We start from the raw sequence: 27,258 nt of genomic DNA on the forward strand, positions 1-27,258 counted from the left end.
AAGGACCAAGGAAACATTGTTAGAAGTCTCTGTAGTTATTAGGTAGGGCATGGGTTTCTGCTGATCGTGGCAATGTTGTATCAGCGTTGTTTCAAAGGTCAGGAATTGAGTAATCCAGCTTCTCAGTTTTGGAAATGTCATGCATTAGCAGGAGTTTGTGGTACTAAAATTGGAATAACACGAGGTACATTGGAAGACCTAAGAAGATTCAGTCATGTCACATCTTTACGCATTACATGCCAGAAATAATCCATTGGCAGCATTTGATATGCTTTTAGTGCTAGAGTAGCTGTATGTGCTGCAGGTAAAACACTGCAGAACAGTGGGAGATTTGGGCTTCTAGGTCTACTGTGGCAAGCAATTCATTATTAGAGCAGAATGTGTGTACCCTGTTTTCTCAAGAGATTCACCGGTAGAGCTGCTGACTCCCAGCATATTGTAGCAGGAGATACAGTGGGAAACTGCAAGTTTCTGCTCTAGGATGAAGTAAGCTGGCAATACTGTTTGGCTGGTAGACCTATGACTCTCTCCTTTTTCTTGGCAGATCTTTCAAGAACATCCACTCACTAACTGTGAAAAGAAGAACTTTACCAGTGAAAATGCAACATACCTGGCCTTGAATACCACTGACGTGCTGGCAACCAAGATCACGGGCCAGCCCAATACAGCTCTACTATCCTTGGTTCTCATGCTTGGCACCTTTTTCATCGCCTTCTTCCTCAGAAAGTTTAAGAACAGTCGCTTCTTCCCCGGTCGGGTATGTGAGTTCAGATATGGTGTGTACCTAAGCCCAAATGAGAAAGCACCCTATTCCCAATCTGGTTTAATAAAACAACGTTACCCAGAAGGAAAAGGACCTTGGTAATTGCCAGGTAGCAAGGAGGCCATGGTACCTCTCTAGTGATAATCATTATTCGATATTCCTTTCATTCAAGTTCCGTAAACTAGATTAATTGACAATAGCAAATCAAAATGATAACAGAGCATCAAGAAAATATCATGCATTTAATTTAACAGCGAAAATGTGTATTGATTTTAGGAACACAGTTAATAACTCATAAAACATAGTACACAATATCAACATTCCCATCAAGACTCTCGTACAATGTTATATGGTGGGTATCAGACCTGCCTACATAACATACAGTCCATATTAACCACTAAGAAACTAATCAACTCCCCCTGAACCCACCCTGAGCCCTTCTCATTCTACTTACGCTTGTTATATTCATAATCACCATCCACATCATTGCGCCTCCCCCACAAATGTCAGGAGATCATGTCAAGTTCCAGCTAATTTCAAGCCAGTATAGTTATTCTAAAGTGAACAGTTTAGACAGGTCGAGTCATTTGTCCATTCGAATATCATGCATTTTGACAAAAGAATTTCAAACGTAAGTGCAAAATTATCGTTTCGGTGCACAGTGGTAAAACGTGTAAAAGCAAAACTGTTTGGGTAAGCAAAGCATAATTTAAAGTTAATACACTTATATCCTCAGAACACAGATGAGTGGATAGCCAAATGTCCGGGGAATGAATCCAACAATACATTAATGTTTAGTCAAAGCGAAAGTATTTGTACTTATCATGTTTGAAATTTGTCTGTCAAAATACATGATGACATTTTCTTGATGCTCTGTGTTTCTTATTAATTTAAAATGCTCTGTTAAATGAATTGGTGTTACTGAAATTAAATGAAAGGGATATCAATAATTACCACTCGATAGGAGGTACTCTTCCCTTGTATACTATTCTCAATCTGTGCTCAGGATGATGTGTGGAAGCACAACCTATACAGACGGGGGTATTCTCTCACCACGCTGTGCACAGAAGGACGCTCCCACCCAGACCTGCTCACAGGAGGACACCTGTCACCCTGACCTCTGTACTAAAGAATATTCCTCATGCCACTCAATGTTTATGTTTATTTATTTGTAATGAAGAAATATATAATTCTTGAATTAATACCAGCCACTGGTAATTACTTTGGGCTGCCCCTCAGTCCATCGTTTCTTTGCCCACAGTGCCACTCTGGACTGACACCCATCATATGCGAATCAGGTTTTGTCTTGCTTTAGGTCTCCTCCAGATGGAAACACAAATAACCACAGGTTTTTACTTACATTGGCTTCATTAGTAAGTTCTAACTTGATTGCTATTCCACATTGAGCACTGGACACTCATCTGGGCATAGCCGTCACACTAAAACGAGATTGGTGGAATGATTGAATTAATCTAAGGCACTGGTAATATAGCATCTCAGTCTATCATTCATTAGGTTACTTTAGGCAGAGACCAATTGTATGCAAATCAGTGTTGGTCTTGCTCCAATAAGAACTACCCAGCCAGAACAGCCATGCCAGGTCCCTTTCAAGATAGCAACACCAATAACACCAGAGTGGTTTTGTCCTACTTAGACTTCATCAGTGAGGTATAGGTTAATTCCTATGGCTCAGTTACCATGGGATCCATGTCTGGACATACCTGTGGCACTTAGCCAATGCTAATTACTTGGGGCTGCATCCCAGTGTGTTGTTGTTTTATTTAATAGCTTACAGTACATAGATGTAACGTTTGTAAGGGGTGGGTCTGTAGGCTTCAGTTCACCCACAGTCTTCCCATTTGCTTGTTCCATCATCTGTCTCATATTCTTTGTCACCATATATCCCTGGCATGCATGGCCATTCCTCTTTTTGTGTTTAGCCCTCCCCCCAGAGCATGGACCAACTACTTGTAAACATCCACTGCTCCCATTATTACAAGCATTTTAGAACCTACTTTTTTCTTTCTTTTTCAGCACTCTACACAATTATCGTGCTTATTTAATCTGTCTCAGTCCTCCCACCTGCCCTCATACCCAGTCCACAGATCACCCCGTCACTGATATTCCCTTCGTTGCTGCTTTCCATTTCCCCACTTTCTCCCTCCTGTCTCTGCTTGCTCCCTTGCATGTCCCGGTGCATGCCACGTCCACAGATCATCCCCTCCCTGTCACTCCTTTTCCAATTGTTGCTGCTTTTCATTTTCTCCACTTCCTTCCATCTCTGCTTGCTCCCTCACACCTTCCAGTGCTTGCTCCATCTACAGATCACCCCGTTCCCGGCACTACTTTTCCCATTGTTGCTGCTTTTTGTTTCCCCCACCTCCCTTCTGTCGTTGCTTGCTCCCTCACACCTCCCGGTGTTTGCCCCGTGCACAGATCACCCTCTCCCCACCACTGCTTTTCCCTTCGCTGCTGCTTTTCAATTTCCCCGCTTCCACCCTCCTGTCTCTGCTTGCTTTCTTGCAGCTCCCAGTGTTGGCCCCCATTGTAGTCTGTTTCTTCTAGTGAGTGGTGGTATTCTACCTTCTAATGTTCTGTTAGTGTGTAGCTGACGTGATGATTCGAGCATGTGTGAACGGCTGCTATTACTTGGACACATGTAGTCCCTGTTTTATTTTCCACTTGTGTGAGTACTAGGTGTGTGTGTGCATGTCTACACCATATGTGGTTTTTTGCCAATGCTGTTTATAGCTTGGAAATCAGACCTCAAATGAATCAGGTACGTGTTATCAAAGGGCATGTCAGAGATTCTAAAGTGCCTGTGTCTCCTGCTGTAATTGCATAGCCACGTTTCTCCTGTACGAAATGATTGAACTGTTTGTTTCTCACCTTGTTGCTTCTCATTTCATAGGGTGGGACTCTATTTCTTCAAATTTCTCCCTTCGAGACACTTTTTTACTTTTTCTGCATTCACTGGTGAAGTGTTTCTGTGCACCATTGTTGCTCACCTTGAATTCTCTTCAAAGGAGCCAGGCTGAGTCTTGATGTCATCAAGGTCTTCCTGCCCCTCAGTGTCGATGGCAAAAGCTGTCCTTTTAATGTGGTTGCCAGATGTGATGTAATTCCTCATGTTCACTACTGTAAACCAGTCTAAGACTGTGATTCTTTCTGGGTTTTTTTGTGCAGTTTTATATAGTGCCAACACCATGCGAAGATAGTGAAGTGCTTTACATTAGCACCAGTTACTTTTGTTTGTGCAGTGTCATATAGCGGCAACCTTACCCGAAGGTAGGGGGGCGCTAGGTGATTTATGATCAAGATGGCCGCACACCCGTGAGGCTCTTGACACTTGGCGGCATCATCCTTTCATTTATCCTGTTTGCAGTCGACTTCTCTTCGCATAAATGCCTGCCGCCTACTCCCGAAACTGTTCTCCAGCCCTGAGACAATTTACAGCGTGATCAGATGCCTCTGGACGACTGGGCGCCCTGCTGGACTGTCGAGCGGAGCGGTGGGCTGCTCGGCACGAAGGGGTCACCCGGCTGCCGATTCCAGACGAGGTCCGTGGCTCCCAAGTGTTCCGCAGGCGCGGCTGTGGCCGGACGGCGGATGGCCGAGCCTTCCTGTGCCCCGAGATTTCAGGAGGGCCTTCCTTCATCGGTGCCACAATCGCAGAAGTGATATCGCCCTGTCTTCTTGCGACGGACGACCGCATTTTAAGGAGCGTGCAACAGTGCGGCCTTGCCCTCTGCCGGATGGCTGCCCTCCCGCCTTGCGTCCTCCGTGGCCTTCGGCTGCACGGCGACTTCGGACCTCCAAATCTTCTCCCGGGGCCTTGGGCACGCCATTCTCCCCCTGCTGGCACTACACCTTAGGGATTGCGCTGTTACAGACTTGCCACCTACTTCATCCTAACACCAAGCTGGCACTGAGACACCGACCCTGTTGGTCTGCGGGCTTGTGGTTGCCAATACAGGCTTGAGGCCCACCTGCCCTGCGGCAAAGGTTCTCCAGCTCCTGGTTCAGCGTGGCTGCGCTTGAACCCCTGTGCCACCTTGTAAGGGCCTAGAGGCCCATTTCGACTGCCTGTTAAGCTACGTTTTCTTTTTTTACTTTCCCTCTCTTCAAGCTGCCAACACTCCAAGGGGCTCAGAAATCTACCAGTCTGCTGCCACACTCCTGACTGGCTCCTCATTCTGCAGACCTTGGGACTGTCTAGCGCTCCCTTGAACCCTGATGAGACGCTGACTACACACCCCTCTAGCTGGGGGCTTATCCCTGGAACTCGCTCATAAATAACGACACGCACCTCTGTCGGTGAGAGGACCCACGTCGCAATTGGTTGTGCGTCCTGCTGCTGGCCTTGCTTCTCAGACACGCAGTCTCCAGACTCGGCGGAACCCCTTTGTGCGACATCCTTTCACAATCAACTCACGATGGGCAGAGCGGATGGTAAGCAGGCTAAACTGCACTTTGAGGCGAGGAAAACCACGTAGCGCCAGATCAGAGAAGTGGGACCTGCCTGCTGTGGAACGATCATCGTCTCCGCGTGCCACACAAGACACAGAGATGAAAAACCTGCTATTGTCCATGCAGCAAAGCCTCTCTGCCCTCTACAGTAAAATGGACACTATGAACAGTCGCATGGACTTCATAGTTCAAAAGCTAGATAAGCACGATGAGAAGACTAAAGACGCAGAGCGACGCATTTTTGACACTGAGGACACCACCACGCAGGTGGAACAACAGGTCGCACAGATGGACAAGCTTCTAAAGATAATTGTCCCCAAAAATGAGGATTTGGAGGCGCGCAGAAGGCGCAATAACATCCGCGTCGTGGGAATTCCGGAGAGTGCCAACACGGGGCGAATGGAGTACTTCGTTGAGCGCCTCCTGACAACCACATTTGGCGCTGATGCTGTTTCATCACATCTGATAGTAGAATGTGCGCACCGTTCCTTGAGCCCACGCCCCCCTCTGGGTAGTAACCCACGTCCCATAATAGTTTGCCTCCTTAACTTTCGAGACCGTGATGCTGCCCTTTGGTTGGCCAGGGAACGCATGGATCTTCAGTTCGAGGGTGTAGGCTTCACCATATATCCTGACTTCATGGTCGCTGTCCAGGAGGCCCGCTGGAAATTTCTAACTGCTAAACAGAAGCTACGCAAGGCACAGATCTACTTCGCTTTACTGTATTCTGCCCGCCTCCGTGTCACACATAAAGGGAAACAACATTTCTTCTCCAATGTTCAGCTGGTTGACGTCTTCCTACGGAGCACCAAAAAACACTCCCCGCAGCGGGACGAAAATGGTCGCTCTTCCAGAGTTACTTCTCCAACATCAGAGTGAGGAACTGGTCGCCTCTGCTCCCCCACACTTCACTACCTGGTGTTTTCTTCTTAATCCGGGACACTTTCAGATCGTCTCGGCGGGACACCTTCTCCGAGCTGCATCTACAATCCTGAGGTCTACTGCCCAGATGGCTTGCATCACTGCTCCCGTTCGTGTTGTTGCTGTCATACGAGAAAGGGCTAAGAATTCTGAGAGACACTTGTACATCACTGTGGTAAGGCCTGCTTAATGACTATGATATGGACATTGGCAAGTAGCCCCCTTCTCCACACTACTCTCCCTTTGGAGAGCAGTCCCTACCACTCATTGGAGAAGGGTGACTATCGTGAGCCTCTGGTTGACCCCTCCCCCGTGTTTTTACGTGTTTTGTTCTGGACCAAAAAATGGTTTACGTGGGAAGGGACTTGGGTGGGTTCTCTAATACCGGCACAATTGGGGTGCTGATGTGGGTGGGGGTGGGTGGGACTTTGTGGGGTTGTTTTTTCTTCTTGTTAACACCTGCTCAGCGTTTACACATTTGGATACTGTACTTTGTTTACGCACATATTGCTACTCCAATCATCCATCAGACATCAGCTCGAACATGTTTTCATGGATCCTATCTCTGAAGTGCAAAAAATAAATTTACTCACGTGGAATGTCAGAGGCCTGGGAGATCCCCGCAAGCGTCGCCAGACTTTAGCATACCTATACAGACCTCATGTCCACATTGCTCTGATACAAGAGACACACTTTGACCCCTATCGCTCTCCCGCCTTTGCTAGTAAATGGGCGGAACACAGAGTATTCTCCTCATATTCAACATATTCCAGAGGTACTGCTATCCTCGTCAGAAAAAAATTTCCTTTCATTCTTGGCGGGATGGAACATGATTCACAGGGGCGAAGCTGCATGGCTTGGGGACAGCTGGGGTCACACTCGGTGACCCTCTTTGTTGTTATGGTCCCAATGTGGACGATCCTGAGTTCTTCACCACTCTCTGGGGGCGCATTCTTAATGTCGGCTCTACGCATATTCTATGGGGCGAAGACTTTAACACGGCCCACCAGCCATCTCAGGACAGGTCTAACTCCCTTCCACATCACTACGCAAAAACACGTAACCTTTTATCTGACATTCTTACAGACTACTGCCTTATTGACGCATGGAGACATGTACACCCTGGTGCGTTAGAGGGGACACATCATACTACAATGCATGCTACTTGGGCGCGCTTGGACTATTGTATTGTGTCGCCTGGGGTGGGTCCATGGATTATCGAAGTATATCATCTGGCTAAGACTTTCTTGGATCATGCACCGGTTCGCATGTCGCTGGTCCCTCCAGACTCGCATTCTTACGCCAGAAGCTGGAGACTCATGCCAGAAGCGCTACTAGACTCAGCGTTCAGGGCGGAACTCGGTACAGAGATCTCAGAGTTCTTTCACAGAAAGATAGGCTCAGTCACACAGATGGGGAGTTGACTTGGAGGCCTTCAAAGTTACCGTGCTGGGTATCTGCATTGCTAAGAGCTTCGGGGTATTGCGAGACATCCGCAACTACCTGCATAGACTTGAAGGCGAGCTAAAACATTTAGAGGATGGCATGGCTGGGGATACAACCGGGGCTTTACGTGCCTTGTTTAGGGATAAATTGACTGACTACAGAGAAACAGCTGAGAGGGAATTGCACTTTAGGGGGAAATATTCCACTGCTCACAAATACGGGGAGGGTGGTGGGCCTGGTAGGGCTCTGGCCATGGAGATCCGAATGCCCCGATTCTCCAACCATGTTTTGGAGATCCAAGATAGCGGTGGCGTACGCCACAGAGACAGCCAGGATATTCTTGATGTCGTTATAGAACATTATTCCGGCTTCTACAGTACTCGCAGGACACAACTCCCTGACTTTTCTACTTTCCTGAGTGATATCACTCTTGGCTGGCTTTTGAATAACCAGCGGGAATTCTTGGCAGCACCTCTAGGCATTGATGAAATAAAGACAGCGATTATGCAAATTAAATCGGGAAAAGCCCCAGGGCCCGATGGCCTCCCTATCGATTTCTATAAAGCATACGCTGAGCAGCTAACTCCTATATTGAAGGAGGTATATGAGGAGGTGCAGGAATGCAAGCTCCTTCCTGTATCCCTTAGAGAGGTTCTTATTACCTCATTTCTCAAACCCGGTAAGCCTGCTGATCTGGTTGACTCTTACCGGCCTCTCTCATTGCTGAATAATGACATGAAGATACTCGCCAAAGTTCTGGCTAACAGACTCAGTTTACTAATGGACAGACTGGTGCTGCCGGACCAAGCAGGATTAATTCCTGGCAGATCAACATTGCGCAACCTTTGTACCCTTTTTTCCATCCTGCGAAATGTCGACCCACAACTGGCACTAGTGGCGGGTTTTTTGGACACTACCAAGGCCTTCGATTCCGTTGAGTGGGTTTACCTCTTCATTATACTTCAAAATATGGGCATGCCCAAGGGTTTCTCGTCTTGGATAACACTACTGTAAACTTCCCCTTCTGACAGGGTTCTTATTAATGGACATGTCTCAGCCCCCTTTGCTATCACGCAAGGCACTCGCCAAGGCTGCCCCTTGTCCCCACTCCTATTCGCACTTGTGATTGAGCCTCTCGCTGCCCGCACGCATCAGGCAACACCATCAAGATAAGGCACTGAGGTGTCAACTGCACCCATCCTTATTTCTCTATATGCAGATGATGTAACTCTTTATGTTAAAGATCCTCAGCAGAACCTTAATCCACTGTTGCGCGAGTTTGTGCAGTTCGGAGGACTTTCTGGAATACAAATTAACTGGGCAAAATCTCAGATATTTCCGCTCACACCCTCGGTCACAGAGTTTCTACCTGACTACCCAATTGAGTGGTGCGCGTCCGAAGTTAAATATCTAGGGATATATGTCACTGCGGATTGTGAGGAGCTGATGCGCCTCAATTATGGCAGAGCGTTGGACAGTAGAATTAGCAGTGTCACTAGGTGGATTGCACTCCCACTTTCAATGGCTGGTTGCACCTCCCTTATTAAAATGGTCATTCTCCCGAAACTTCTCTACCTCTTCTTAAATATACCATATGACCCTGGCAGACATTTTTTTTCTGCGCTACGCACTGAGTTGATAAGCTTGACATGCGGAGGTAAGTGCCCTCGTTTACAATGGGACATACTTGCTAGGCCTTAGTCTCAGGGTGGTTTTGATGTTTCTGATATGGAACTCTACTACCTCTGCGCACATGCCCACTACGCCTATTACTGGTTTCACCCACTCAGATACATGCCCCAAGTTGCTATAGAACATTGGCTAGTGGCTCCCATTCCCCTGGAAGGGGCTCTATTAAGCCCTGTAGCGCCTCGAGATCCTGCTCCCACGCCAATCACATGCACAGTGCGTGCATGGCAACACATCGCCCAGCGCACTAACACACCCATATTGTACTCTCCCCTTCTGCCTCTGTGTTACCACCCTGAGATGCCACTACTGCTGGAAGGGATATTTCACAAAACTAAAGCTAAATTTCGTATCACCTGTTGGGGTGACCTCTATCTTAACGGCAAGTTTCGCACCTTGCAACAATTATCTGTTGGGGCAACTCCCTCCTCCATGGACATCTTTCTCTATGCCCGACACAGACAAGGCATAAGCGTGCACACTCCCCTGTTTCCTCAAGAGCCACAGACGCTTCCCCCGCTGCACTCCCTGCTGCGCAGCACTGACGCATCACATGCAGTTGTGATGCTATACCACAGCCTGTACACTGCCCCAACATTGGAACATAGCCCTGCTAGAGCCAAGTGGGTTGAGGATTTACCTCAAGGCATAACTGACGACCAATGGGGGTATTGCTGCTCTCAAACGGAGCATATCTTGTCTAGTAGCGGGTTACGTATGATCCATTATAGATTTTTGCATCGAACTTACTATACCGCCGTCACGCTTCATAAATATAAATTGCGAGACAGCGACAAATGCAATAGATGTGGTGCAGATGGCACTGACATTCTCCATCTTGCATGGAACTGTGGTGCGATACAGACATATTGGCAACAGACCCTACATGCACTAGAACAGATGACATCATTATCACTATCTGCATCCCCATTGCTAACTCTGCTGGGGTACTTGGCAGATATTAGCGTTGCATCCCGTCGCTTTGTATTCCTTGCTCTATTGCTAGCCAAAAGGCGTGTAGCATGTCGCTGGGGGCGTGGCAGAGCTCCAAAATTTAAGGAATGGATCAGGGACATGATGTTCTGGCAGGAAGGGTCAATCACATATGCCGAACTGCTCCCTCTGACATCCCGTCCCAAGAATATCTGGGACCCCCTTAAGTGATACCTTCTTGAGCACCTGATAGAAACCTCCCAGGTGACACAGATAGCCCCACCAGAGACAGATCCACAGGCCCCCAAGGCTACTGACTCACACTCCTGAGGTGCCGTTCTCCCACTCCACCGTTTGCGCCTTCATGACCATTTAAATGTTTTTATTGCCTGTATCTGATGTCTAATTGTATACGCCATCTCTGTATTGGGACACTGATATGTGTGTGGATTATTTTTTGTTCCTCTTTTTCTTCTTCCAAATGTGAGAAGCATGTATCACATTGACCACTGTATTTGTTGAAATGGGTGTATGTTTAGTAACTAATAAATACTAATAAAAACATTTTTTTTTTAAATTACCCGAAAGTATTGGAATGCTTTACATAAACACCAGTTCCTTTACACGACAACACATTCATTTTTGTAGACATGGGGAGATTAAGTGATTTGCCCAGAATCAAGGGTATTAGGCTGATGCCGAAACTTGAACCCAGTTTCTCAGCTCCATAGTCGGCAGCTGTGGCCCTTACACCACATCCTCTCCCAGGAGGATGCCACATCATCGTCCTAGCCTCGGCCTCAGTTCCACATTTTGTGATAATGGCCAAATCACATAATCTCTCCGTGGCAGCCTGCATTTGCTGTTGGTTTCCTGTCCACTTCCTGTCCGTCGTTGCTTGCCCCGCTGAATTCTGTTGTATAGATCCCCTCCTCCCGCGACTCTGCTTTTTACATTTATTTTGGCGTTTTTAATAGCGTCAACACTACCCGAAGGTATTTGATCACTTTATATTAGCACCAGTTACTTTTTGTGCAGTTTATATAGAGCAAACATCACCTGAAGGTATTGGAGTGCTTTACATTAGCATCTGTTACTTTACACAAGGACACATTTATTTCTGTATGCACGGAGAGATTATGTGATTGGCCTGGAATCAAGGATGTTAAGCTGACGCCGAAACTCAAACCCAAACCCGGTTTTTCAGCTCCATAGTTGGCAGCTCTGGCCCTTACACCATATCTTCTCCCTTGAGGACGCCACATCGTCTCCCTATCCTTGACCTCAGTTCCACATTTTGTGATTGCAGGTAAATCACTTAGAACCTGATTTAGATCTTGACGGACTGGTTACTACGTCACAACGGTGAAGGATATCCCGTCCGCTGAAATATATGGCAAAGCCAGTAGGTTTTGCCTGTGCAAAATCTATTGTTTTTAGGTCTTGGCTCGAAGAGACATGTTCTGTTCGATCTGTGGGCTTACAAGCCGCCCATCTCCTACCATTGATAAACTTCAGCGTTGCACTCATTTTCTTTGATGGCATTCATCATGGCATTCATACCCTCTTCTTGTGTTTGTCCCTCCCATAGTGCATGGACCAAGTACATGTCTCCTTACACTGCTCCCGGTTTGCGCAGCTATTCTTTCTTTGTTTTCAAGCACTCCATAGGAGTACTTGTGTTTTCAGACCGTCTCCCTTGTACACATACACACAAACCACTAAAATGCATGCACATGTACATAAATGAATGTGTTTCTATAAACGTTGTGGAAACACGAACAGCACTTATTTATTTATTGCATGATCTGATGGTATTGGAGCACTTGCTCCGTCCTCTGTCTTGCCATAGTGCAGACACAAGCAAATGGTATTGAAGTGTATTAAGAGAGCACCAGTTGCATTCCACAATGACACATTCTTTTTTGTCGTTGTTCCTGCTTCAAGATATTTTTTCCCTTCATTGTTGCTTACTCCCACCCTCTCCCTTTGTTGCTGGCCTATCTCCCCATACCCTCCTTCCTCCATGCTTGACCTGTCCCCCACTTACCCACTCATCGTTGCTTTTGTTTTATTTTTACGATCCGATGCTATTAGAGTGCTCATTCCGTCCTGTCTTGCCATAGTCTCCCTTGTACACATACACACATACCACTAAAATGCATAGGTGTGTACATAAACGAATGAACGAATGCATTTATTTAAAAAGTTGTTAAAACATGAACAGCACTTGTTTGATTATTTTTTTCACGATCCTGTGGCATTGGAGCACTCGCTCTATCCTCCGTCTTGCCATAGCACGAACACTAGTCGATTGTATTGGAGCTCTTTAGGTGCTTACCAGTTAGATTCCACAATGATTACACACAATAGCAGCTGATAATCTTGAAGGGTGGAAAAGGAAGGGAAAAGGGATCCCACCCTATTTAAGGATATTTGTTCACAACCTCTACGATATCCAAAAACATTGGATTGGACACCTCACTCACTTATCGTGACATGCTTCATCATTGGCGCCTATCCACACCACCAGGGAGGACTCAATCATAGATAAAATGGGACTTCTTAGATAAAGTCAAACTGGACAAGCAGGGATCCTGAAGAGTGATTTTTTTCTTTATTTTTAGGGTACCTGGGGTATGGTTAAAAAAGTAGTGTGGGGTTTTATCGAATATAATCATTTAATTGTACCCCCTGTGCCAACATGTTCTGGCCCACTCTAAGAGCACAATTGGGTCTGGTGCCTTCGTTAGGGCTTTATTTGTGTATCCCTGCTCACAAACACCATGCACACTCGTGAGGCCTAGTGCTCTCACTTGTCTCGGTCTTCTGTCCAGAGGGTTTCAGAAAAGGTCATTCAAAAAGAGGTGTAGCTACTTTAGGTGAACTCTCCTAAAATAGGCTTGTTGTCTAGGTCATGCTTTTACGATGAAGTTATACTCCACAACTGTCTACAAAAGCCAAATAAACACTGGATCTCCAACCTTCTATAGTAGTGATTTTGGTGCTTCCTTGTGAATTGGATTGTGAAATCATGTCACTTATTATTGGGTTGTCTATATCGTTTATAAAGACAGATATAGTCCTGATTCCTTTTTCAGTTTGTGTCTCTATGTATTTAATATGCTATTGGGCAATATTCTGTGCAAGGGCACTTTTATGTGAAATATTGTGCTGTGTACCGTACATTCACACGCTCTGATTACCCTCTGATTTCAGATGCCAAGGGTCATGCGGTTCCTGCAAGTAGTGCCGTCTTTTAGTCACACTCTTTTCATGAAAAAACAGGGGGTTGTGTTTGTTGAGTACATCGTAATTAGGTAATACACAGTTTCACTTTTTTACTGGGTGTAACCTAGTAATTTCTCATTTACATGCGTTAAGAATGTGATTTCATCGGTCTCGGAAGTTCCAACTCCGTGGTATAACTGATATACAGTATATTTGTTTGTACCATCCTGCCTTACATGTTCAGTGTGAAATAGCTTTCGATAGTGCTCCCAGCAGGGGCCATGTTGTGCACTCAACGTTTTTTAGCTGTAGTTATACTTCAACAGACTCTATCAGCCATGCCTCGATATCGCTCCTGCCAGTGGCCAAGGCCTGCAATCAACGTTTCTATAGCCACCGTCCTTATTGGGCACGATGGGCAGTAGTTCCTCATTATCGCAATGTACCCTCATTTGTGAGCTCAGACCACACTTGCGCTTTAGTTATTAATAACTCAGCAGAGCTCCTGCCAGGGGCGGTCAAATATTCGGGGAATTAAAAAAAAAAGGGAGTTGTAATAATCAGCAACGAATACACATTTACCCGCGTTCAGTTATGGGTATATGGGGCAAAAGATCTCAGCCGGTGTCCCACTTGCGCATAATTTGTACCTTTCATGCAGGTCATGCAATGAAATTCACATTACATCCGAATCACACCCACTTCTTCTCACCCATAAATAACTTCCTTCGTCACAGATCAGCCACCTGTTTTTAAGATAACCGACCCTAAAAAACATTTAACGTAAAAAATACTTAAGTGTGTACCAGACATTGTATGTTTCTGGATTGCCTCATTGGTGTTCTGGTGGCATGTACAGTTACTTGGATATATATATAGATGTGTATATATATATGTGTGTGTGTGTGTATGTATATATATATATATATTACCTACTGGCGGTTGCCAGTAGGTAGTTATAGATAGGACCTATTGTCCATAGGAAATCCGCAACATTCTATTTGGAATAACTTTGGCGCCGGTTGACAAATCTTCGCGAAATTTTCAAAACTGGTGGGGCGCTCCGGTCCGCTCCTATCCTGAAAGTCTCGGGGTGATTCGTCAAGCGGGGGCTGAGAAAAAAGGGGGGGGTCCCAAAACGTGTTTTCCCCATGTAATTTTCCATAGGAACCTTTAATCGCAGCTACAGCCCGAACTGCTTTACACCAAATTTGGCAAAAAGGTAGCCCTTGATTCGGAGTCATGCCTTTTGGTTAAATGGTGTTAATCCGTTGAGTAGTTCCTGAGAAAATCAAAAGTAAAATCACATATATCTGGGCAGAGCCTAACCACACATCTCATCGTGAGATCTGATTGGCAGTCAGCACTTCATCTAAGAAGTGTTGGCAGCCATCTTGGGACGAATATACATGATAGCACCTCATTAAAAAGCATTTGAGTTAATAGAAGGTTTTAAGACTTTAGTTACATTATAAATCATTTGTTGATGATACCATACTCATTTTAGGAATTGTGGTGTGTTCTAAGGTGATTTTACCATGTGAAAAAGCCTTCTGCTGGGATATCATGAATCATGATTGAGATAAAACTATTTTCTCATGCTTTTCCCACAGAGGTTTGGAAGGTGATCTATAAGCTAAACTGAGAGCATATTTTCTGTAAATTCACATTATCTTTCTCAGTCATGTGAGAATGAAGTCTGACATTCTCAGTAAAACATGTACATCCAACAAGGGCAGACACTGCCAGTTGATTTATTTGTGTTCTACTGCAGCTTCCCAGAGTGCTCTAAAGAACAACTAACAGTCCTACTTATGACAAACGTATTGCACACCTGAAGCCATCCTGATTTGAATAAGGTGGTAACTCTTAAAACATTTAATTTAAAAAGGAACAAACTGAGGGTGTTCATTTTGCCATAGAAAGTATGATTAGTGCTGCAGAAAGAAAAATTAGGGCACATTTTGAGTGACTTCTCAAATCCTCTTCTATTTCATTAAAAAATTCTGACATGCAGACTGAAACAAGCAATTTCAATACCAGCAGCAGACTTCCATGGTGAGCAGTAACTTTACTACAGTGATCTAATGAGCAACTAGAGTACTAACATTCAGAATTTATGGAAAATGTGTGACATATCTGAATACCTTCTTGATGGAATCAAAGTAAAAAACTGAAAGCATTTCCTACTGAGGAGACTGCAGTAAATGAGGAAATTAGGACACTTCATAACAAATAAAGCTCCCAAGATGGCCACCAGAGACAAAAGAGCCCAAATGCAGCACAAATATCACCCAGATGTAGCCCACATGTAGCCCAATGACCGAAGTGTGCAAAACACTTTTTATTTTTTGTGTTTTTGCAGTTTTATATAGTGGAGACTTGTCAGGTATTGGAGTGCTTTACATGAGCATTGGTTACATCACACAAGAACAAATTCATTTGGGCTGTAGACATGGGGAGATTAAGTGATTTGACCAGAATCACAGAATGTGGAGCTGAAGCAGAAACTCCAACCTGGTTCCCCAGTTGCAAAGTCTGCAGCTCTGGAAGTAACACCACATCCTCTCCCCTAAGTGCAAAATGTAATCAAGTGGTCAACTGGATATAAAAACATAAAGATAACAAATAATTTAAAAGTGTTTTGTCGCTATTTGAAAACTCAGAAAATTTCATTTTAGTTTTTTAGAGCACTAACCATAATTTTGATGCAAATAAGACCCTCTTATATATGTAATTTCTAAAGGAAATGCTCTAGGTATTACACTTTTGATTACATCAAGATGACGTCAGGCGTTACACACTTTTGTAATAAATATAGAATGTTAGCAATCTAGTTGTTCATTAGGATACTGTTGAGAGGCAGAGGCCAGGTGCACGGACTCTGAAAGTTGAAGGTAGGTAGGAGGGTGCAGAGGCAACAATTGGACCACACTGGGCAGGCAGGAAGGGCAGTGGCAGCAGAACAGACTATGGAGGGCAGTGGAAAGGGGGGCAGTGGCAACAAACCAACAATACAGGGCTGGCAAGAGAGGCTGGGGCAATATTATAGACCATTGTGGGTAGAATGAAGAGGCAGTGGTAGTACAACCATACATGCCAACAGACCCGATTCAGCCAGGAAACGTCCAATGATTTTAAGCTCAAATGGGCTATATTTGATCTGTCTCCTGTCTACAATCTCCTCTTTTTCAATGTAACTCAATGGGGAAAATCCATACCCCAGTTTTTTTCAAAATCTCCCTCTTACCAAGTTCAAAATGTTTGCAAGTATGGTACATTGGATCATGGAAGGCAGGAGGAATTGGAGTAGGGACATGGACTCGGATAACAGAGGACAGAAGGGAAATGGAGAGGTGCACCAAACTGACCCTACAGGGTAAGCATCAGGGTTTTCAGCAGCACAGTACACCACACAGGGCATGCGGGACGGGAGTGCAGCAGAACAATCCATAGAAAGCAATAGGGAGGGGACAGGACCATGCACATGGACAACAGAGAACAGAGGGGAAAGAGGCAATGGTAGCTAGCTGACCATAATGGACAGACAGGAGAGAAAGCTGCAGCATAACAGATCATAAAGGGCAGGAGGGACGGATCAGAGGCATTACAATGGAACAGACAAGCCAGGAGGGAGGGAATAGGGGTCTGCACATGGTAACAGAGGGCTGGGGGCAAAGGGGCAGGGCAGGAGCAGCAAGATGACCATGGAGGTCAGGCAGTATGGGCACTATAAGCAAGACACACCATGGAGAGCAACAGTGAGACTATGATGGCATACACACAGACCCTGGAGGGAAGGTGAGAGGGGGTCAGGGGCAGCTAGCTGACCACACAGGGAAGGTGGGAGGGGCCGTGGCAGCACAGAAGACCATGCATGGCAAGCGGGAGGGTTAGTGGCAGCACAATGGCTATGATGGGCAAGAAGGAGAGTGCAGGGGCATGCACAAAGGACCATGGAGGATAGAAGGGAGGGTCAGGACCTGGTCACAGACAAGAGAGTTCAGGGGAAGGGGGCTCACAACAGACCACGCGGGGCAGGCTGGAGGAGCAGTTGCAGCACAACAGACCAGGGAGGGCAGAAGGGTGTGGCAGTAAAATGGACCATGGAGGACAGGAGGAGGGGGATAAGGGCATGGAATGTGTACAGGCAGGGTGAAGATGGCAGGGACAGGTTACAGTCATCTAACAATGCTAGGCAGGTGGGAGGGGAGTGGCATCTCAAGAGACCACTCAGAGTAGATAGGAGTGGCAGGGCCATGGAACATGGGCAAAAAGGATGGAGCAGGGGCATGCACAAAGACATCGGAGGGCAGGGGGAAGGAGAATAGGGGCAGCAAGCTAAGCACAGAGGCTAAGCAGGTGGTCAATGATGGGGCATAGAATTGGGCAATGGAGGGCAGGAGGAGTGAACTGGTACATCATGCTAAATGGAGGGCAGTGGCAGCACATCAGACCATGCATGGCAGGAGGGAGGAGGCTAGTCCATGGATTCAGACAACAGAGGATAGGGAGGAGGTGGATGGGGCAGCAAGCTAACTGTTCAGAGAAGGCGGGTATTAGGAACTTTATTGTTTTTGTGTCTGTGCGAACTACTTAAAATATAAACAAGTATGCAGCATAATCTCACTTTTATTCAGGAAGAAGAGGACGTTTGTGACTGTGACTCCGGGCTCACTTTGCAGAAACACCCCCTGACCCCTAATGCCCGTGAAAAGGGTAGGTGAACGTAGTGTTATATAGAATATAGTCCTGAGAGCACGATTGAAAATAAAAACTAGAGATAGTGTATGGTATAAACTATGCACCAAAAAGTGTGATATAAGATGAACCGGGGCGTGAAATATAATATACAATACATTGTGCGCAATGTCAGATTCATTGTAGAGCGCGAGATAGCACAGGCACTAGCGCGTGCTTTGTGATATGCAGCTTGGAGTGTAATATTCACAGGGCAGTGTTGTGTAACCTAACTAGTCTCTAAAGTTGTAATATAAAATATGTGCTGGGGAGTGTAACGTTGCATATGCACTGTGACAAAGATATGGATCCCAGATTGTAATATGTATGGCATAGAGCTGTGCGTTATAACATAGGCATCGAGGAAGGCACGTTAGATGGGGCAACATAACCCGTGCGAAGGCAAGTGTGGCATGACATATTCACGGGGTGGTGTTACAGTGCACATGGGCTAGAGAGTGTCATAGCATACGCACTAGCTGGTGGAATACAACACAGAGGTGTGTGGCTCTCGGTAGGCACTGGTGGGTGTAACACAGCATTGGGCTCAGCCAGGAGTGCGCTGTGACTCTCAAGTGAGGCTCGTCTCCTTTGCAGAGAGTAAAATAAAAGGTATTACACATCCGGCGGTGGATATGTGTTTTATTAACTGTGAGGGGGGTTTCTTGCATAGTTTTTGTCGAATTTTTGTCGAATCTCCTTTGAATGGCTTGGTGTGCATGTGTATTAAATGTGCCCGTCAATAGCTACCCATGTTTGTATAAATAAACGACAAGGGTGTCTACTTGGAGAGTACCCACCGGCGGGGGCGCCGGGATTAGGCACGGTAGGGCGTCAGACATGTCAGATCTTCACTAGCGGTGTAAATACATTCCACGTGGATTCATTGTATGCATAGTCGCCTTGTAATGAATATCAAGCAAATCGTCATGGTGATAGGTACGTACGGTTTGTCCAGCATGTCCTAGATTTTTCTATAAATATATAAAAAATAATAAAAATAAAAAACAAAGGCCGGCCCCTGGGGATAGGGTCCCCGGGGCCATAAGTGGCCTGAGGAGGGGGGCAACGCAGCCCCCCTCCTAAAGATTTTTTTTTTAAAAAAAGGCCATGCCCGGGGGTTGGGGTCCCCGGGGCCGATTAAGACCTCGGGAGGGGGGCCATGCGTCCCCCTTCCAATATTTCTTTCTAAAAAAAAAATTAGGGGGCTGGCCCTGGGGGATGAGGTCCCCAGGGCCAATAAATTAAAAAAATTAGAGGGGCCACACAGCCCCCCTTCTTAATAAAATAAATAAAAGACCGGCATCGCGCCGGAGGCCACGCCCTCTTCTTGCAGCACTCTGCAAACGCGCCCCCTGGCGAGTTGTAAGTTGGGGAATTAATACACCTTAGATTCTGAGGGTCCCTGAGGGCCAACTAGCCCAACAGGTATCTCCAGTATGCGCCAGGGAGCTGCGTTGCAGACAGGTGTTCTGAGGCCACGGCCCTTTTTACACCTCTCTGCAACGCAGCTCTGTGATGCTTACTGGAGGTACCTAGTGGGCTAGTTTGACCCTAGGGACCCTTAGGATTCAAGGGGACTCAATCTCTCAACTTAGAACGGCCACAGGGCGCGTTTACACAGTGGTGAAGGGAGGGGACAGGGCCAGAGGGGACGTGTGCAAACACGCCCTGTGGCGCGTTTTAAGTTGGGGAAATAATTCCCTTTCAATCCTGAGGGACCCTGGGGTCCAACAAGCCCACCAGGTGCTTCCAGTATGCGCCACTGCGCTGCGTTCCAGAGAGGTGGTGCAGGCTGTGCCCCTTTTTACACCTCTCTGCAATGGCGCTCACTGGATGTACCTAGTGGGCTATTTTGCCCCTAGGGACCCTTAGGATTCAAGGGGACTTAATCTCTCAACTTAGAACGGCCACAGGGCGTGTTTACACAGTGGTGAAGGGAGGGGACGGGGCCTGAGGTGACGTGTGCAAACACACCCTGTGGCGCGTTTTAAGTTGGGGAAATAATTCACCTTCAATCCTGAAGGACCCTGAGGGCCAACTAGCTCACCAGGTGCTTCCAGTAAGCGCCACTGCGCTGCGTTGCAGAGAGGTGGTCTAGGCCGTGCCCCTTTTTACATCTCTCTGCAACGCAGCTCTGTGGCGCTTACTGGAGGTACCTAGTGGGCTAGTTGGACCCTAGGGACCCTCAGGATTCAAGGGGACTTAATCTCCCAACTTAAAATGGCCAAAGGGCATGTTTACACAGTGGGGCAGGGTGGGGATGGGCCTTTTAAGAGGTAGTTTTAATCCCCCTGCCCTATTTTATACTAGGGGCTTACAGAGGAGGTCATGCTAATCACAGGGGGACCCCAACACATAGTGTCCCCTAGTGTATGTAGGTGTTTTCACTGTATTCTAAGTGTCTTTTAACATAGCACTGGTTCTAGGACTGGTTAGTCAGATTCAGTTACCACCAGTATACGTCTGAAAAAAATTGAGGGCACAGGATGATTTTGCAACGAGGCTTCTTTCTGCTCTTCAGTTTGTTCTTTCTGCATGTTATCCTTCTTCCTGCACTTTTCTTCGTCTTTGAGGACTTCTGTTGCTTCTTTCTGCATTTCTTTTTTTTCTTTCTGTACATTTTTTCTTCTTTCTTCACATGTCCTATCTCTGTAGGCAGAGTTAGAAATTAGCATTTAAAAAACCTTTGAAATTCACTGACAAAGCCTTAGATTTCAGGCACGTTATAGTTAGGAATTAGCATTTAAAAAACCTTAGAAATTCACTGAAAAAACAATAGGTTTCAGGGGCGTTATAGTTAGCTGGACTTTTCACTCGTACAAAACCATTGAAATTCCCCCTTTATAGTTAGTTCAGCTAACTATAATTCGCGCACCCGCAATGCGCTGCTGATGACATCACATATTACATCACTCATGACATGGTCAGTGACATCACTCATGACAACAGTAAGCTATTAACTATCAAAGAGCTGCATTTCTTCATTGCAATGGCAGAAAACCTGCGACAGAGCACCCGAGCGGAAGAGTAATATAGCTTTTGATTGTAAGAACGTAAGGGTGTTTTTTAACAGTAAATAGAAAAATTCAGCCTGAAATTTAAAAATCAGCATCAAGAGGAATAACCTTCAATCATGTTTTACTTGGAGATAAGTTTAAACAAAACACAGAACAAGGCACAGTAGGGCAGCCGATTCAAGGAAGTTCCTCAAATACTAAAATAGATGCCTAAATAACAGCCAACCTCTGTATGTCTCAAACCACAAAGTGACTAGCTAGAATTCAAGCTCTGCATTTTCGACCCCATACCTCCTGCTCTGCTGTAGGTACCACAAGGGAGAGGGGCTGCAGCTTGCAAGGAGAAGAGCAACTTTAAAAACACAGCGTGTACTTTCTGAAAGTACACGCTGGGTTTTTAAACTTACTCTACTCTTTTGTTTGTAAAGCGCCATGTGGGGAACAGGCCCGGCTCCAGGAATTTTTATTTGGGTGGGCCAAGGGTGCATTTGGGTGGGCCACTGCGGGCTTGATTTGTCGCATATATGTCTAGGCAGGCCTGCTTCCGGCCCCTCCTTAGTCTTACAAGACCCAGTAAAACGCACTGTTTCCCAAATCTCTTTCTAAATATTATCCCCCTCAAAAAGTTATTTTTCCATGTAATGTTCCTTTATTGGGTAGAGGAGGTTTCTGAGGTGGGAGTATCAGGCAAGTGACACTTCTCGGGCTCCCTCTGTGCGAGCCTTCAGGGAGAATCTCTCTTCATTACTACCTCCGCCTGACCCCGGACTCTGCAACGCACTCCCTTACAGGCTTGATTATCCACTACTCCTCTCCAGTGCACCTTATCTCACAGCTGACCTTGGGCCCCAGCCCCTTATCAGGCACCATAGGACCCCACTTTCATTTTTCCTGGTAAAAACATTAGTAAAATCGCCTACAAACTTAAAACATTGAATATAGCAGTAAATATAATTAGCACGCACTTTAAAGTATGTTCGACAGTAGCCCTTATGACCCGACTGCTAATTAAATAAACAAAAACAGAAAGGCCATGACAGGGCCGGCTTCAGCGCTGATACGAAAGTATTTTTTGGTGCCACACCAATAACCTCTTTCTCCGTAAATACCTTTACTACCACCTTCCAACATCCCCTCATCCCTCCATGGCCCCCTCTATTGACCTCTTCCTCGGATTCCCTCACTGCCACATGCCACAAGTGCCCCTCATCTCCCCATAGCCCCTCCCCCTTATGACATCTTCCTCGGATTCCCTCACTGCCACCCTCCAACAGTGCCCCTCATCTTTATTTAACCCCTCTGTCATATGCATTTCATTTGTTGTATAGCGCTACTCATATCAGTGTAGTGTGTGTCAGTACTTTATACCACGCACACATTAGACAGAGACAATGAATCATACAAGTATGTAAATCAGTCTACAGGGAATGTCACATAAGCCAATGAGGATTACAAGGTGTAGGAATCACATGTCATCCATACTGGTGGGCAGCATACTTTAAGAGGGTTTGGTCTGGAGAAACACAACCTTAGGATTTAAAGAGTATTCCATGGGGGTCAGCTTTACTGATAAAAATGTATATCTGCCCGAACATACTTATTTTAGCAACATTAGAATAATGAAAGGCTACGGAAGTTCTAACTATATCACAAAACAAAAAAAGCCAAGTTCTAACTATACCATTCATGTTTGTCTGCAGCTCTTTGATGACAGTTCATTGGTCACTGTCCTATGTTAGGATTGTAACTTCTGAACTGCAAGTAACACAAGGGTCTCTGTGACAAAGGCAGTAACCAACTGAGCTATCCACATAAAATACAGTTCATCTGACAGAAAAATGATTGCTCTCCAGCAGGATCACCAGTGTTATCTGGGCATTGTGTACTGTCTTATTGTTGTCCTGCATTGGCCATGATAATGATAAAAACTGTTTAAATGAAGCACACACTGTGCAGATTTTAAAAAGAAAAAAAATGTATTAACACATTCTCGCACCTACTCCATTAGTCAAACTTTGTGTCACAGCCTGATGTGATAAGCTGCTGCAGGGTTCAGGAAAGGTAAATAGGTATAAATAAACTTCTTCTCTCCTACGCTGCATAGAAAAAGAAAAATCCACGCAGCAGAACAGTAGGCAATGGTTACCATTGTCAAAGAAAGGATTTGTCGCCTTTCGCCATATGGAGATGAAGGGATGAAACAATAAATAAAGCCAGGTTAACATGTAAATGGTCTTTTAAAGACCTGTTAAGTACTCAGGTGCGGCTGCGATAATCTCTAAAGCTGTCTGTGTGCGCCCGGGAAGCTGTCTCGTCCCGGGCTGGCACACACGAGGGGGGGTTGCAGCACTTTGAGCCCCATGGCGTTGCGCGCATGCCTTCAAGCCCTCACTGCGAGGGCCAAGGCTACTGTTTGGCTGGAACCGGGCCTGGTGGGGAAGAGTGTGGGCTTTTGTTTAAGTATTTATGTTAATCACAGCTCGTGAAGGGGCTGTGATTAACATGAATACTTAAAAGCCCACAATCTGCCCCGCAGGTGCCGACAGCTGCAAGCCCCCAACCCCCACCTTACCTTCACTCCCGACACCGCATCCAAGAAGTGAGTGATTTTCACGCCGCTCGCTTTTTTAAAGCAGCGGCGCGATTCACTCGCGAGATGTCGTGGGCGTGTGCGCGCTGCACATACGGCAGTGCGCACTCACGTTACCAGAGGTGCGCACGCGCGCGCACCTTAACGGGAACAGTGCCTGTAAGTCCTATGCAGCGGAATTCCTAAGCGCTGGTCAGAGGCCCAGCACCCTTTCTCCACCACTCTGCAAACGCGACTAGTAGTTAAAGAAGCATTTACAATATAATAGGTTCCGCAGTTGCAAGAGTTCGAGCTATTGGCATTGTAAATGTAAAAGCTTTTTACAATTGTTTTTTGGAGTGGGGTGGATGTACATTGTGTGTAGTGGAATTATGTGGTATGTTGTGCAGTGAAATTATGTGGATAGAAAGTATGTGGTATTTAGTGTATAGGAATTATATAGAGTGGGGTTATGTGTTATGGAGAGTAATTATGTGGTATGGTAGTCTGTGTTGTGGAGTGGTAACCTCAGGTTTAGTCTTCCTTGTTTCCATAGAATCTAAACTATGAACTCAGTGAGACAAAAAGAAGAAGGAATCACTGAGGAGCACTTCTGGATGTAGTCACAGGTATGAGCAGGGCCACTGGAATTATGCGACTGTTTGTCTGCACCAACTTTCGCACAATTATACATTTTCCGCATTAGCCACATAATCCTTCATCTGCTGCCTAATCTCCAGATTTGAACAAAAAAAGCCTGGTTTCTAGCTCAAATGGCTCAAACGTTACCAAAAATGCAGCGACAAGTGTTACAGCCTGGTGGAAGGTCCTTTGTAAACCTAGAATGGTCACCTATTACTTATTGCTAAATGTGGGTGTTACATATGTACTAATGGTGTGCAAGCCACTCTTGCTTCTTTCTGCACCTCTCTTGTCTGTGCATTTCTGTTGCTTCTTTCCGCACCTTTCTTTCATTTTCTGCACTTCTCTTGCCTCTTTCTGCACATCTCTTCTACTTTCTGCACCTCTTTTGCCTCTTTCTGCAACTCTGTTGCCTCTTTCAGTACCTCACTTGCTTCTTTGAGCACCCCTCTTGCCTCTTTCAGTACCTCACTTGCTTCTTTGAGCACCCCTCTTGCCTCTTTCTGTACCACTCTTGCCTCTTTATGCACCCCCTTCCCTCCTTCTGCACCCCTCCTGCCTCTTTCTGTACCTCTGTTGGTTTTTTCTGCATCTCTCTTGCCTCTTTCTGCATCCCTGTTTCCCTTCTCTGCAACTCTCTTGCCTCTTTCTGCTCCTCTGTTGCCTTTTTCTGCACTTCTTTTGCCTCTTTCTGAACCACTCGTGCCTCTTTCTTCACATTTCTTACTCTTTCTGCACCTCTCTTATTTTTTTTCTGCAATTTTCTCTTCCTTTCTGTAATTCTCAGGCCTGTTGCTATATTTCAAATGGGAAGTGCAAGCTGTTAAGTTTAAAGGTCTGCGTGTTCTCTTGACTGAGGTATATGTCTACTTGCACATGTATTCTCACATGTGTTATGCATCTGAAGATGGTAGCTTAAAAAGTGGGTAGCTTCTCTTATAGGTGGTCAAATCTTCTTAGTTCTGCTCTGTCATTCGGTTGCACAGGCAGACATGTCTTATGTATATATTTGTTATAGAGCCCCTCAAATATACTATTGAATACCCATGTGCCCTGTATTGTGAGCAGAATGAAATGCATACACCTTTTTTTACCCAAATTTACAGAGTATGCTGTTTGAAACACAGGTATTCAAGTGTTTGTATGTTTATTTTCAATCAATTAACAATAACAAGTCACTAGGTAAAAGCATATACACAAACTTAGTCAGACTTACAACAGTGATATGCTTAGGATTGCTGATTTATATTTGGTAGGTCCAACATTCTGACATTAATAGTGAACCTTCAAGAGAAAAGTGAGGTTTAAGACATCTTAGGAGAAGGATAAGTGATTAGGGTACTTTGTATGAGTCTGTTGTAAGGTACAGTCAAAGAACGCATCTTTCTGCACCTCTGTTGGTTCTTTCTGCACTACTCATGCTTCTTTCTGCACCCTTCTTTCTCTTTCTGCACCTCTCTTGCCTCTTGCTTCTTTTTGTGCCTTTCTTCCTCTTTCTGCACATGCCCTACCTATGTAGGCATAGTTAGAAATTAGCATTTAAAAAACCTTTGAAATTCACTGAAAAAACATAGGTTTCAGGGACGTTATAGTTAGAAATTAGTATTTAAAAAACCTTTGAATTTCACTGAAAAAAACATACGTTTCAGGGACGTTATAGTTAGAAATTAGTATTTAAATAACCTTTGAAATTCACTAAATAAACCACAAGTTTCAGGGACGTTATAGTTAGCCTGACATTTCACTCGTACAAAACCAGAGAAAGTCGGACGTTATAGTTAGTTGAGCTAACTATACTTGCGCCCCCGCAATGCACTGCTGATGACATCACATATTACATCACTCATGACATGGTCAGTGACATCACTGATGACATCACTGATGACATCTCAAATGACATCACTGATGACATCACCCACGTGATAATCTGATGCAGCTCCTCACACCCTAATATAACCTTTGATACACCCACTCTAAAATACAGACTACCATGCTCGAAACCATAGACACACCAATACCAATTACCACATATACCCACTCGCTGATTCCTAGATCTACACACACATCCACTCACTCACCCATACAGTCATTCATACATGAAGTCACTCATCAATACAGCCGCTATCATATGCACTCATACACCCATACAGACACTCACATGCCACCACTCACCCATAGTTGCTCACACAGCTAGTCAGTCATGCAAAGAATCAATCACACTCCCATTTACTCACTATACAGTTATACACACGCCACCTCACTTATACATACAGAATGCTAACACATACTCTCTCTCTTGTGCAGTCACTGACACAAGCACACACTCGAACACACAGCCAGTCTCACAATCACTCACTCTCACATATAGTAATTTATATACTCTACTCCAACACTCACATATACTGCCTTTCACATATGTAGTTACCTACACATGTACCACTGAGACATCCATTCACTCACTAACACAAGCCATAGATACACTCACCCACCCATACAGACCCTCACAGACACACTCTTGAACCCATACACCCAGTGAATCACCCACTCACAAATCCATGCAGGGAGTCACACACATCCCACCCACCCACACACTCAGGCACTGTAGGAAGGTGGATACCTGACTATGGTTACCCCCAAATTTTTTCCTAGTGTCTAGCTGGTTTTTCGACTTAGTTGGCCTGAGATCCTGCTATTCAGGATCTCAGCCTGGCTGTTCTCTCTTTAAAATGGACTCCATGTACCCTAGGTACATACCCAATTGGTTGGATCACCCTGTCAGCCCCTGTACCAGTGTACACTAGGTACCCAGGGCATTGGTGTACCCAAGGCCTGCC

General features: G+C 45.5%; 1 protein-coding gene across 11 annotated transcripts in view; it reads left to right on the plus strand.

The window, feature by feature from the left end:
• LOC146789947 (anion exchange protein 2-like) overlaps positions 1-27,258 on the plus strand; it is a 2,390,686-nt gene that overhangs the window by 2,013,589 nt on the left and 349,839 nt on the right. For all 11 annotated transcript variants that reach the window (XM_085628246.1, XM_085628245.1, XM_085628249.1 and 8 more), the window contains one exon: positions 545-757. In XM_085628246.1, coding sequence (XP_085484372.1) covers positions 545-757 — 213 coding nt within the window. The remainder of the gene's footprint in view (positions 1-544; positions 758-27,258) is intronic.

This window comes from Triturus cristatus, chromosome 10 (assembly GCF_964204655.1).
Source record: "Triturus cristatus chromosome 10, aTriCri1.1, whole genome shotgun sequence".
Classification (NCBI taxonomy): Eukaryota; Metazoa; Chordata; class Amphibia; order Caudata; family Salamandridae; genus Triturus; species Triturus cristatus.